The sequence below is a fragment of the Nicotiana sylvestris genome, chromosome 3, assembly GCF_000393655.2.
Source record: "Nicotiana sylvestris chromosome 3, ASM39365v2, whole genome shotgun sequence".
NCBI classification, from domain to species: Eukaryota; Viridiplantae; Streptophyta; class Magnoliopsida; order Solanales; family Solanaceae; genus Nicotiana; species Nicotiana sylvestris.
This window is the reverse complement of record NC_091059.1, coordinates 173,352,061-173,363,935: the sequence shown is the minus strand read 5'-3', so window position 1 is coordinate 173,363,935 and position 11,875 is coordinate 173,352,061. Positions and strand designations below refer to the sequence as shown.

At 43.9% G+C, this 11,875-nt stretch overlaps 1 protein-coding gene across 1 annotated transcript; it reads left to right on the top strand.

The window, feature by feature from the left end:
* The first annotated feature begins 2,595 nt into the window (after positions 1-2,595).
* On the top strand, positions 2,596-6,810 carry LOC138888379 (uncharacterized). Its single transcript, XM_070170234.1, has 4 exons — positions 2,596-3,014; positions 3,121-3,365; positions 3,460-3,629; positions 6,595-6,810. The coding sequence occupies exons 1-4, from the start codon at positions 2,596-2,598 to the stop codon at positions 6,808-6,810; spliced, it is 1,050 nt and encodes a 349-aa protein (XP_070026335.1).
* Positions 6,811-11,875: the final 5,065 nt, after the last annotated feature.

Sequence of the window (11,875 nt, the reverse complement as noted above, 5' to 3'; positions counted from 1 at the left end):
CAAAAGAACTTTGTGTGTAGAAGAAAGTGTACATGTAGGTTTTGATGAAACTAACATTCTTTCTGAGAGACGGGAACATGAAGATGAAGCTATTGGGCTGGTAAAAGAATTGAGTGAAGTTACAGCTCAAGCTGAATATGCACCAAAAGAAAGAACATGTGATGGAACAGGTTCTTCCATCCAAGGCAACCTGATAGGGGGAACTGCACAAAGACGAACGGAAACCAATCCCCTAATGGAACCTGTCCATGAGACTGTTCCTCAGCAACAGAATATGGGAAAAACATCAAACAGAAACCAGTTGGTTGTGAAACCTTACAAGTATTAAAGTTCTCATCCCATTGAGAACATAATTACTGATCCAACCTGTGGAGTTAAAACTAGATCACAATTAAAGAATCTGTGTGCTTTTAATGCTTTCTTATCTCTTATTAAACCTAAAAATGTTACTGAGGCTTTGCAGGATGCAGATTGGGTAAATGCAATGCAAGATGAACTCAATCAGTTTGAAAGAAGTCAAGTTTGGCATCTGGTTCCAAGACCCAAGGACAGATCAGTAATTGACACTAAATGGGTCTTCAGAAACAAGCTTGATGAAGATGGAACTGTTACAAGGAATAAAGCAAGGTTGGTTGTTCAAGGTTACAACCAGGAGAAAGGCATAGACTATAAGGAGACCTTTGCTCCAGTTGCAAGATTGGAAGCAATAAGACTCCTAATAGCCTTTGAAGCACACATGAAATTTACTCTTCATCAGATAGATGTCAATAGTGCCTTCCTAAAGGAAGAAGTGTTTGTCAAACAACCTCCAGGATTTGAGAGCAAGGAGTGTCTGGAACATGTGTACAAATTAGACAAGGCTCTCTATGGACTCAATCAGGCTCCTAGAGCATGGTATGAACGATTGTCCAAATTCTTGCTTGAACATGGCTAAAAGAGAGGTAAAATGACAGTACTCTATTCCTGAGGGAAAAAGGTAAGATCTTCTTGTAGTACAAATATATGTTGATGATATAATTTTTGGGGCAACCACTAACAAACTGAGTAAGGAATTTGCCAAATTAATGGGGAGTGAATTTGAAATGAGTATGATGGGTGAGCTTAACTTTTTCTTAGGCTTACAAATCAAACAAAACCCAAATAGAACCATGATCCATCACCAGAAATATGCAAAGAAGTTGATTAAGAAGTTTAAAATGGATGAATAAAAAGAAATAGACACACCCATTTCAATAGCTACTAAATTAGACATAGATGAACCTGGTTCATCTGTTGATCAGAAGTTATATAAGGGTATGATTGGCTCACTTTTGTATCTTACTGCTAGCACACCTGACATAGTTTTCAGTGTAGGGCTCTATGCTCGTTTTTAGGTAAATCCTAAGGAATCCCATTTTACTGTTGTCAAGAGGATACTGAGATATTTGAAAGACACTACTGATCTTTGTCTTTGGTACCCTAAAGGTAGCAATTTTAATCTAGTAGGATATATTGATGCTGACTATGCAGGTTTCCTTGTGGATAGGAAAAACACCTCAGGTATGACTCATTTTCTTGGTTCATATTTGGTATCATGGGCCACTAAAAAGCAGAATTCAGTGGCTTTATCCACTACTAAGGCTGAATATATTGCTACTGCCTCTTGTTGTGCTCAATTGCTGTGGATCAAACATCAGCTGATAGATTTTGGCATTGAAGTTCATTGCATCCCTATCTTTTGTGATAACACTAGTGTTATAAGTATGATAAAGAACCCAGTTCATCATAAGAGGACTAAGCACATAGATGTTAGACATCATTTCTTAAGGGACAACTATTAGAAAGGATTGATTACCATAGAATTCTGTGCTACTGATAAACAAATTATTGATATCTTTACTAAAGCACTGAGTAGAGAAAGCTTTGAAAGTAACAAATTAGAATTTGGGATGATTAAGATCACCTAATGGGACCAGCTCAGAATGTAAAATGAAAAAAAATGAAAAAAATGAGAAAAAAATGAGAAAATTTTGGTTAGGAAATCTGGAACTTGTGTAAATACCTAGATTTAACATTTACTCAGTTTGATACTGTAAATAGTATACTCCTGTGACATGTGTTTTTATGACTTACTGATCTCTAACAAAATTTTCTCTATTATGGTAAATTGAGGTATGATCAAGAGAATTCTAAATGAAGAACCTAGTTCATCAGTATTGGTCAATTGACAAATGAGGTATGTTTTCTATACTCTGCACAATTAGAAATATAAATATTTTAAATCATGAGCAAAGTCCTACCTATGTTCAAATACATCAGAAAATCCTACCCGTTTATTTTTTGAACCAGTTCCGTCTCTACTAGAGTTCTCACCACATAAAGTGCCTAAAATCTAGGGAAGCTTAACCGTTCATTCAACCTAAAATTTCAGGTTGATTAGACCTCTAATTGACTACTAAAAGTTACCGTTAGTAATTAAATAGGTCTCTTTCTTTAAATACCCATCATCACCCTCTGCCACCCTCACTATTCCAAACCGTCAAAAATCTATTTCACCCTCAATTGTTCTCTCTTCCAAAAGCCTAACTCACAAACTCTCTCAAGAAGTCAGTTATAATGTCGAACCCTCAAGATAATCCAGGAACTCCTCCACCACCCTCCCCTTCTAGTTCCTCCACACCACCTCCACCTAGCACAACCACTCAACCTAGGAGAATGCGAGCAAAAATACTTGCTCGGAAAACGGTGGCAACTAGTGCTCTTTCAAAGAAATTGAACGATAAATTGAAGCCAAGACAAGCCCAAGAGTCTGAGAACCCAGACGATTCATTCAAATCGGAGAGTGAGGGGGAAGGAACTGGGTCTTCTAACTCTGAGAAGGCTCAAAACTCCCCTTCTAAGGTAAGTTCTGCTTTGGCTGAAAATTTAGAAAATAGGTTTGTTTTGATTGGGTCTGTCAGGAATGTGGAATTACCTGAATTGGGAAGAATAGGAGGTAAAAAGAAAGATGAAAAAGAAAATGAGAAAGAGAGGGTGTATGTGTTGATGTGAGGGGAAAAAGGAAAGGAGTGGCTGGTTCTTCATCCACTTCTGAATTAATGGTACCAGCTATCTGTGGGGTTGAACATGCAACTATGGAAGAAAGTGGCAAGAAGTCAGGGGAAGCGGTTCAGGGGAGGCTGTTGAAGGGTTAGTAAATCTAAGTTCACAGATAGATGAACCTGGTTCATCTATTAGGGAGACCCTAGCAGACCTTCTGAAGAAAGTAAGTGCCAGTTATGATCCAAAGAAAAGGAGAACTCCAATACCAAAAGCCCCCAGTATTGCAAAACCTTCGAAGAAACGAAAGGCTTCCCCCCAACAACTACTGAAATTCCCTTGCCAAGGTAAGATCCATAAGAAGTAAGATGAAATAGATTGAGAGTGAACTACAAAAGGCATTGGCTGAAAGTAAGAAGAAGAGGATGGATAAATGAAAAGGTAAGGTTGCAGAGTCCTCTGAAGCTATTGATGTTGAGGAGATGGAACAGGTTAATCAAGAGGACCATACAACAATAGAGGTTCAGACCCCCAAGCCTAAAAAGACCAAGACTTCCTCCAAGAAGTCTTCATCTGTGTCTAAGGCTACTGAACCTTCATTGTCAAAAAGTGTGACGACCCGACCCATCGTCACGTGAGTTACTGCCCCGTTTCCCCTATTTTATGCTCCTCGTCACATGAGTTACTGTCCCGTTTCCCCCATTTTATGCTTCTTCATGTTTCGTTATCGGTATTCGGTATGTAGAGTTAAATCAGATTGGTTTTGATAGGAAATGAGACAATTAGTCTCTTTAAGGAAGGCTTGTATTGGAAAAGTCAACCGGATGTTGACTATTGAGTTAGAGGGCTTGGATGTGATTTGCGGTGATTCGGTTAGCTTCGGGGGTTGATAGGTGGTTTAGGAGTATGATCGGAATTAATTTTGGAGGTTCAGAGTGGAATTAGGCTTGAATTGGCGAAGTTAGTATTTTGGCGAATTCCGATTGGTAGGTGAGATTTTGATACGGGGGGAGGAATGGAATTCCGAGAGTTGCAGTAGCTTCTTTAGGTGATTTTGGATGTGTGTGCAAAATTTCAGATCATTTGGAGGTGTTTTGGTCGGGTTTTTGATTAAATGCGTATTTCGGAAGTTTTTAAGAAATTTAGGCTTGAATCCGATGTAATTTGATGGTTTTGGTGTTGTTTGTGGTGTTTTGATGATTGGAACAAGTTTGAATGATGTTTTAGGATGGGTTGGCACTTTTGGTTGAGGTCCCGGGGGCCTCGGGGTGATTTCGGATGGTTAACGGGAATTCTTGAAGTTGGAAAATGCTGCAGAAATGCAGGAGTCAGTGCAGAGAAATTTTGCTCTATGCGATCGCATAGCACAAAGGGCTGCGATCGCATGAAAGGATTTTAGGGGTTGTTTGGTTGTTCAATGCGGTCGCATGAAGTGGTTGCGATCGCACAGTGTTGTTTGGTAAGGCATTGCGATCGAATAGGGCCTGTTGCGATCGCATAGGGTAATTTGAGACCATGGAATTTTTGGCCTATGCGATCACATGGGCTTGAATGCGATCGCATAGAGTTAGCTACAATGATCCGGGCAGAATGTTAAAAACATTTCATCCGCGAACCCAAACCTATTTCCTCTATTTTTTGAGCAACCTTGAGAGCTTTTGGACGAGAATTGAAAGGGTTTTGACGAGAAGTGATTGGAGGTAAGTCCTACGAACTAAATACATGATTATATTGTGAAATCATCCTTGAAATTCATGAAAATATAGCAAAATTGTAAGAAGTTAGGGTTTGACTTTTGAAATAAAAATTTGAGGGTTTGAGGGAGCATTTGAGCTCGGATTTCGGTAAATTTGGTATGTATAGACTCGTGGTGAGATAAGGAATCCGGTGATGTCAATTTTTTGATTTTTCGAGAAGCAGGCCCGGGGCTCGAGTTTTGCCAACTTCGTGATTTTCGATATTTTTCGAGTGTTTTCGATTGGGTATTGTCTCTTTAGCATAATGCGACATATTCGTTGTGATTTTGAGCAGATTCGTCGCACGAGGAGGCTAATTTTAGAGGCAAAGGAGTAGCAAGCTAGGATTTTGGACTGCTTGAGGTGAGTAATGAATGTAAATGATGTCCTGAGGGTTTGAAACCCCGGATTTGCACATCGTAGTGCTTTATTGAGGTGATACACGCGCTTGATGATGAGTGCGGGTCGTTTACTATTGGGGATTGTGACTTGGTCCGTCCCGAGTGATGCTTCTACTGCGTATTTGATTAAAGCTTATTTGTTATCATCGTTAGTTGGACTGATTGTCATATTTGGGCTTCTTGCCAATTCTTTGAACCCTCCGGGGAGTTTATTTACTATTTCCTCACTGTTTGACTTACTACTTGAACTCAGTCGTACCGTTTTCTACTGTCTTACAACTCAGCCACTTTTACTCGTTTTTTGAAACTAAAAGATATTAAATGATGTTTTGGGCTGAGACCTACTATTTTACTATTGCCCGAGGAGCTTATATGATTTCTGGACTAAGTACGGCCAAGGGCTAGATGTGAGGATACTATGGGATCGGGCTGCGTGCCATAGCAGTGTCATACTGATATTGATATGAGGCTGAGGGCCTAGATTTGATGCCACGAGATGGCTTGATATTGCGCTTGGGCCGCAAGGGGCCCCTCCCGGAGTCTGCACACCCCCAGTGAGCGTCGTCGACGATAAATAAATAGAGCGGGCTGCACGCCGCATCGGGTATTCTAGGGTACCGTTCTATGTGTTGATTTCTCTTTATATGTCTGTCACTTAACTGCTTATTTGTTGTAGTATTTCTACATTTCGCTTCCATTGGTTTATTACTCTCATATTACTTGTTTTTAAACTGCCGCAGTGTAGATTTCTCTGTGTTTTTCGTGATTTCTTATTCTCAGTCATTATTTATGCTTATTACTCACTGGGTCGGAGTACTCATATTACTCCCTACACCTTGCGTGCAGATCTAGGTGCATCTGAGGCTGAGTGAGGATTATTTCAGTTGAGCAGCGCGTATCCGGGAGAATCGAGGTAGCTGTATGGCGTCCGCAACCCTGATCTCTCCCTTCTATCCTTGTTATTAATTAGTATTCCCTATATGGACATGTATTAGGTTGTTAAACTTGTACTAGAGGCTCGAGACTTGTGACACCAGATCTGTATAGGCTATGTAGTGGTATTATCATCTGACTTTCCGCATATTTAACTCGTTATCTTAAACTCTTATCGGAGTAATTTAGCAATTTAACTGTGTTAACTGATAATGATTTTCATAAGAAAGCATAAAGGGTTGTTAGTTGGTCAGACTTTCCTAGCAGTGTGTTGGGCGCCATCACGACCGAGGTTGGGGTCGTGACAAGTTGGTATCAGAGCCTAGGTTACTAGGTCTCGCAAGTCTGGAGCCGGTTTAGTAGAGTCTTGCGGATCGGTACGGAGACGTCTGTACTTATCCTCGGGAGGCTGCAGAACCTGTTAGGAAAATTCCACATTCTTAAAATTCTTGTCGTGCGATTGTTGCTCTGAATACTAAATTTCTCTTTATTCCATTCTCTCACAGATGGTGAGGACTCGAGCTACCGGACATGCCGGACGACCACCAGTACCACCTACTGAGGCTACAAGAGGCCGTGGACGCGATCGTGGTCGTGGTCGTGGTAGAGGCATAGCAGCAGGGGCAACACCTATGGATCCTTTAGTTGCCCCAGCTCAGGACCAGGCTCCAGCAGCACCAGTGCAGGCACCAGCTGTGCCCATTGTGATACCGGGTCTCTAGGAGGCCTTGGCACAGATTTTGACAGTTTGCACAGGCCTGGCTCAGGCAGTTTCAGCCACCACAGCAGCAGCTACTTCACAGGCCGGGGGAGGCAATCAAACCCCCGTTGCTCGCACACCCGAGCAGGTTGTGTAGGGACTACAGACGCTGGGGGCACCTTCAGCTCAGCCGGTTATACCAGTTCAGGAGTTTGTAGTACCAGCTATGCCGGACGATGAGCAACGTCGTCTTGAGAGGTTTGGTAGGCTCCAGCCTCCATCGTTTAGTGGTGCTGAGGGCGAGGATGCGCAGGGTTTTCTTGACAAGTGACAGCGGATGCTCCGTACAACAGGGATTCTTGAGTCTAGTGGTTTGGCATTTACCACCTTTCAGTTCTCCGGGGCTGCCTTTACTTGGTGGGAGGATTTTGAGAGGCGTAGGCCGGTTGGTGCAGCACCCCTTTCTTGGCAGCAGTTCTCTGCTCTCTTCTTAGAGAAGTATGTACCGCAGTCCCGCAGAGAGGAACTGCGCAGGCAGTTTTAGTGGTTAACGTAGGGGGTATAACCGTGACCTAGTATGAGATGAGGTTTTCTGAGTTGGCTGGTCATGCCATTTGTATGATTCCGACAGATCGTGAGAGGATCAGGAGATTTGTGGATGGCCTTAACTACCATATCCGTATTCTGATGACTAGAGAGATAGTATTGGGTGCTACGTTCGAGAAGGTGGTTGATATCGCTCGTGAGATTGAGACGGTTCGCCGTCGGGAGCGAGAGGAGAGGGAGGCCAAGAGGCCTCGAGGATTGGGCAATTACAGTGGTGCTCCTTCGAGAGGCCAGTTCCAGCATGGTAGAGGTCGTTCTTTCAGGCCTGCTCATTTGGCCCGTCCAGAGTATCATGAGACATCTTCCAGTCGTGGTCATCATGGGTCTCAGCAGGGCTAGCCTTCACTCAGCGCCCTTCCAGCTCAGAGTTCGTCTCATGCCCCATCAGCTCAGGGTTCTTCTGCACCGAGTGCATCAGCTAGTCACTCCGGTGCGAGGGGTTCCCTTAAGTCCCCATCTCCAGCACCGGGTAGTTGTTATGAGTGCAGAGAGTTTGAGCATATGAGGAGGCAGTGTCCTCGACTTTGCGGTGGTCAGTATCAGCAAAGGGGTCAGCCCTCAACTTCTTCTCTAGTTACTTCACCACCCGCCCAGCCAGCTAGGGGTGGAGGTCAGGCAGCCAGGGGTCGCCTTAGAGGGGGAGGTCGATCAGGGGGAGGTTAGGCCCGTTTCTATGCACTCCCAGGCAGATCTGACGCCATTGCTTTGGATGCTGTCATTACAGGTATTGTTTCAGTCTGCCACAGAGATGCCTTTGCATTATTTGATCTCGGTTCCACCTTTTCTTATGTGTCATTATACTTTGCTCATTATTTGGGTAAATCCCGTGAGTTTCTTGCATTACCTATTCATGTATCTACCCCGGTGGGCGATACTGTTGTTGTAGACCGTGTGTACCGGTCATGTGTGGTGACTATTGGGGGTCTGTAGACCCGAGTAGATCTATTGCTATTGAGAATGGTGGATTTTGATGTCATTTTGGGCATGGATTGGCTATCCCCGTGTCGTACTATTCTAGACTATCATGCTAAGATAGTCACTTTGGCTATGCCGGGTGTACCGCGGATCAAGTGGCGTGGTGTGACTGATTATGTTCCTAGTAGAGTGATATCCTTCTTGAAGGCCCAACGTATGGTTGGGAAGGGTTGCCTTTCATATCTAGCATTTGTGAGGGATGTTGGAGCCGAGACTCCTAGTATTGATTCTGTTCCAGTTGTGAGGGATTTTCCCGATGTTTTTCCTGCAGACCTGCCAGGCATTCCACCGGACATGGATATTGATTTTGGTATTGACCTGGTGCCGGGCACTCAGCCCATTTCTATTCCGCCGTATCGTATGGCACCGGCAGAGTTGAAGGAATTGAAAGAACAACTTCAGGAACTCCTAGATAAGGGGTTCATTTGGCCTAGTGTGTCACTTTGGGGTGCGCCCGTTATGTTTGTGAAGAAGAAGGATGGCACAATGAGAATGTGCATCGATTATAAGCAATTGAACAAAGTAACAATTAAGAACAAGTATCCTTTGCCTCACATTGATGACTTATTTGATCAGCTTTAGGGAGCGAGAGTGTTCTCCAAGATTGATCTCCGTTCGGGCTATCACCAGTTGAAGATCAGGGATTCAGATATTCTTAAGATTGCTTTCAGGACCAGATATGGTCATTATGAGTTTCTTATTATGTCTTTCGGGCTAACCAATGCCCCAGCAGCATTCATGCATTTGATGAACAGCGTGTTCCGGCCTTATCTCGATTCATTCGTCATAGTCTTCATTGATGATATTTTGGTGTATTCACGTAGTCAGGAGAAGCACACGGAGCATTTGAGAGTTGTGTTGTAGAGGTTGAGAGAGGATAAGCTTTATACAAAATTCTCCAAGTGTGAGTTTTGGCTCAATTCAGTGGCTTTCTTGGGGCACGTGGTGTCCAACGAGGGTATTTAGGTTGATCCAAAGAAGATAGAGGCAGTTCAGAGTTGGCCTAGACCGTCCTCAGCCACAGAGATTCGTAGCTTTCTTGGGTTAGCAGGCTATTATCGCCAGTTTGTTCAGGTATTTTCATCCATTGCATCGCCCTTGACCAAGTTGACTTAGAAGGGTGCTCCATTTGTATGGTCGGACGAGTGTGAGGAGAGATTTCAGAAGCTCAAGACAGCTTTGACCCCAACTCTAGTGTTGATTTTGCCATCAGCTTCAGGTTCATATACTATGTATTGTGATGCTTCGAGAGTTGGGATTGGTTGTGTGTTAATGCAGGAGGGTAGAGTTATTTCTTATGCTTCTCGTCAGTTGAAGCCCCATGAGAAGAACTACCCCATTCATGATTTGGAGTTGGCTGCCATAGTTCATGCATTGAAGATTTGGAGGCATTACTTGTATGGCGTATCTTGCGAGGTGTTTACTGATCATCGCAGTCTTCAGCATTTGTTCAAGCAGAAGGATCTTAATTTAAGGCAGCAAAGATGGTTAGAGTTGCTTAAAGATTATGATATTACCATATTATATCACCCGGGGAAGGCCAATGTGGTGGCTGATGCCTTGAGCCGAAAGGCAGTGAGAATGGGGAGTTTGGCATATATTCTAGTTGGGGAGAGACCCCTTGCAGTTGATGTTCAGGCCTTGGCCAATCGGTTTGTGAGACTAGATATTTCGGAGCCTAGTCGGGTGTTGGCTTGTGTGGTTTCTCGGTCTTCCTTATATGATCGCATCAGAGAGCGCCAGTATGATGATCCACATTTGCTTGTCCTTAAGGACAGAGTTCAGTATGATGACGCCAGAGATGTGACCATCGGTGATGATGGTGTGTTGAAGATGCAGGGCAGGATTTGTGTGCCCAATATGGATGGGCTTAGAGAGTTGATTCTGGAGGAGGCCCATAGCTCATGGTATTCCATTCATCCGGGTGCCGCGAAGATGTATCAGGATTTGAGGCAGCACTATTGGTGGAGAAGAATGAAGAAAGACATCATGGGATTTGTAGCTCGGTATCTCAATTGTCAGCAGGTGAAATATGAGCATCAGATAACGGGTGGCTTGCTTCAGCAGATGGTTATTCCCGAGTGGAAGTAGGAGAAGATTACTATGGACTTTGTTGTTGGACTTCCACGGACTTTGAAGAGGTTTGATGTGATTTGGGTGATTGTGGATCGGCTGACCAAGTCTGCGCACTTCATTCCTATGTGTACTACCGATTCTTCAGAGCGGTTGGCAGGGATTTATATCCGGGAGATTGTTCGGTTGCATGGTATTCCGGTTTCCATCATCTCAGATAGAGGTACTCAGTTTACTTCGTAGTTTTGGAGGGCCGTGCAGAGGGAGTTGGGTACTTAGGTGGAGTTGAGCACAACATTTCATCCTCAGACGGACGGACAGTCCGAACGTACTATCCAGATATTGGAGGACATGTTGCGTGCTTGTGTTATTGATTTTGGAGGTTCATGGGATGCGTTTTTGCCACTTGCAGAGTTTGCTTACAACAACAGCTACCAGTCGAGTATTCAGATGGCTCCGTATGAGGCTTTGTATGGGAGGCGGTGTAGATCTTCCGTTGGTTGGTTCGAGCCCGGCGAGGCTAGGCTATTGGGGACAGATTTGGTTCAGGACGCCTTAGAGAATGTGAAGGTGATTCAGGAGAGGCTTCATACAACACAGTTGCGTCAGAAGAGCTATGCGTACCGGAAGGTTCGAGATTTATCCTACATGATTGGTGAGAAGGTCATGCTGAAGATTTCGCCCATGAAGGGTATTATGAGGTTTGGGAAGAAAAGCAAGTTGAGTCCGCGGTTCATTGGGCCTTTTGAGGTACTTCGGAGGATTGGGGAGGTGGCTTATGAGCTTGCTTTGCCACCCATCCTGTCGAGTGTGCATCCGGTATTTCATGTTTCTATGCTCTAGAAGTATATTGGGGATCCGTCTCATGTTTTGGACTTTAGCACTGTTCAGTTGGATGATGGTTTGACCTTTGATATGGAGCCAGTAGCTATTTTGGGTCGCCAGGTTCGGAAGTTGAGGTCAAAGGATATAACTTCAGTGAAAGTGCAGTGGAGAGGTCAACTAGTGGAGAAGGCTACCTGGGAGACCGAGCGGGAGATACGGAGCAGATATCCTCATCTGTTTGAGGCTCCAGGTATGTTTCTTGACCCGCTCGACGACGAGCGTTTGTTTTAGTCGGGAAGGATGTGACGACCCGGCCCGTCGTCACGTGAGTTACTGCCCCGTTTCCCCCATTTTATACTTCTTCTTGTTTCGTTATCGGTAATCGGTGTGTAGAGTTAATTCGGATTGGTTTGATAGGAAATGAGACACTTAGTCTCTTTAAGGAATGCTTGTTTTGGAAAAGTCAACCGGATGTTGACTATTAAGTTAGAGGGCTCAGATGTGATTTTCGGTGATTCGGTTAGCTTCGAGGGTTGATAGATGGCTTAGGAGTGTGATCGGAATTGATTTTGGAGGTCCGGAGTGGAATTAGGCTTGAATTGGCGAAG

Excerpts from the sequence above, each read along its gene's own strand:
- LOC138888379 (XM_070170234.1), top strand. The coding sequence starts at position 2,596 with ATGTCGAACCCTCAAGATAATCCAGGAACTCCTCCACCACCCTCCCCT. Across the intron at positions 3,015-3,120 it reads GAAAATGAGAAAGAGAGGGT|AAAGTGGCAAGAAGTCAGGG; the intron begins GTATGTGTTGAT and ends CAACTATGGAAG. Across the intron at positions 3,630-6,594 it reads AACCTTCATTGTCAAAAAGT|ATGGTGAGGACTCGAGCTAC; the intron begins GTGACGACCCGA and ends ATTCTCTCACAG.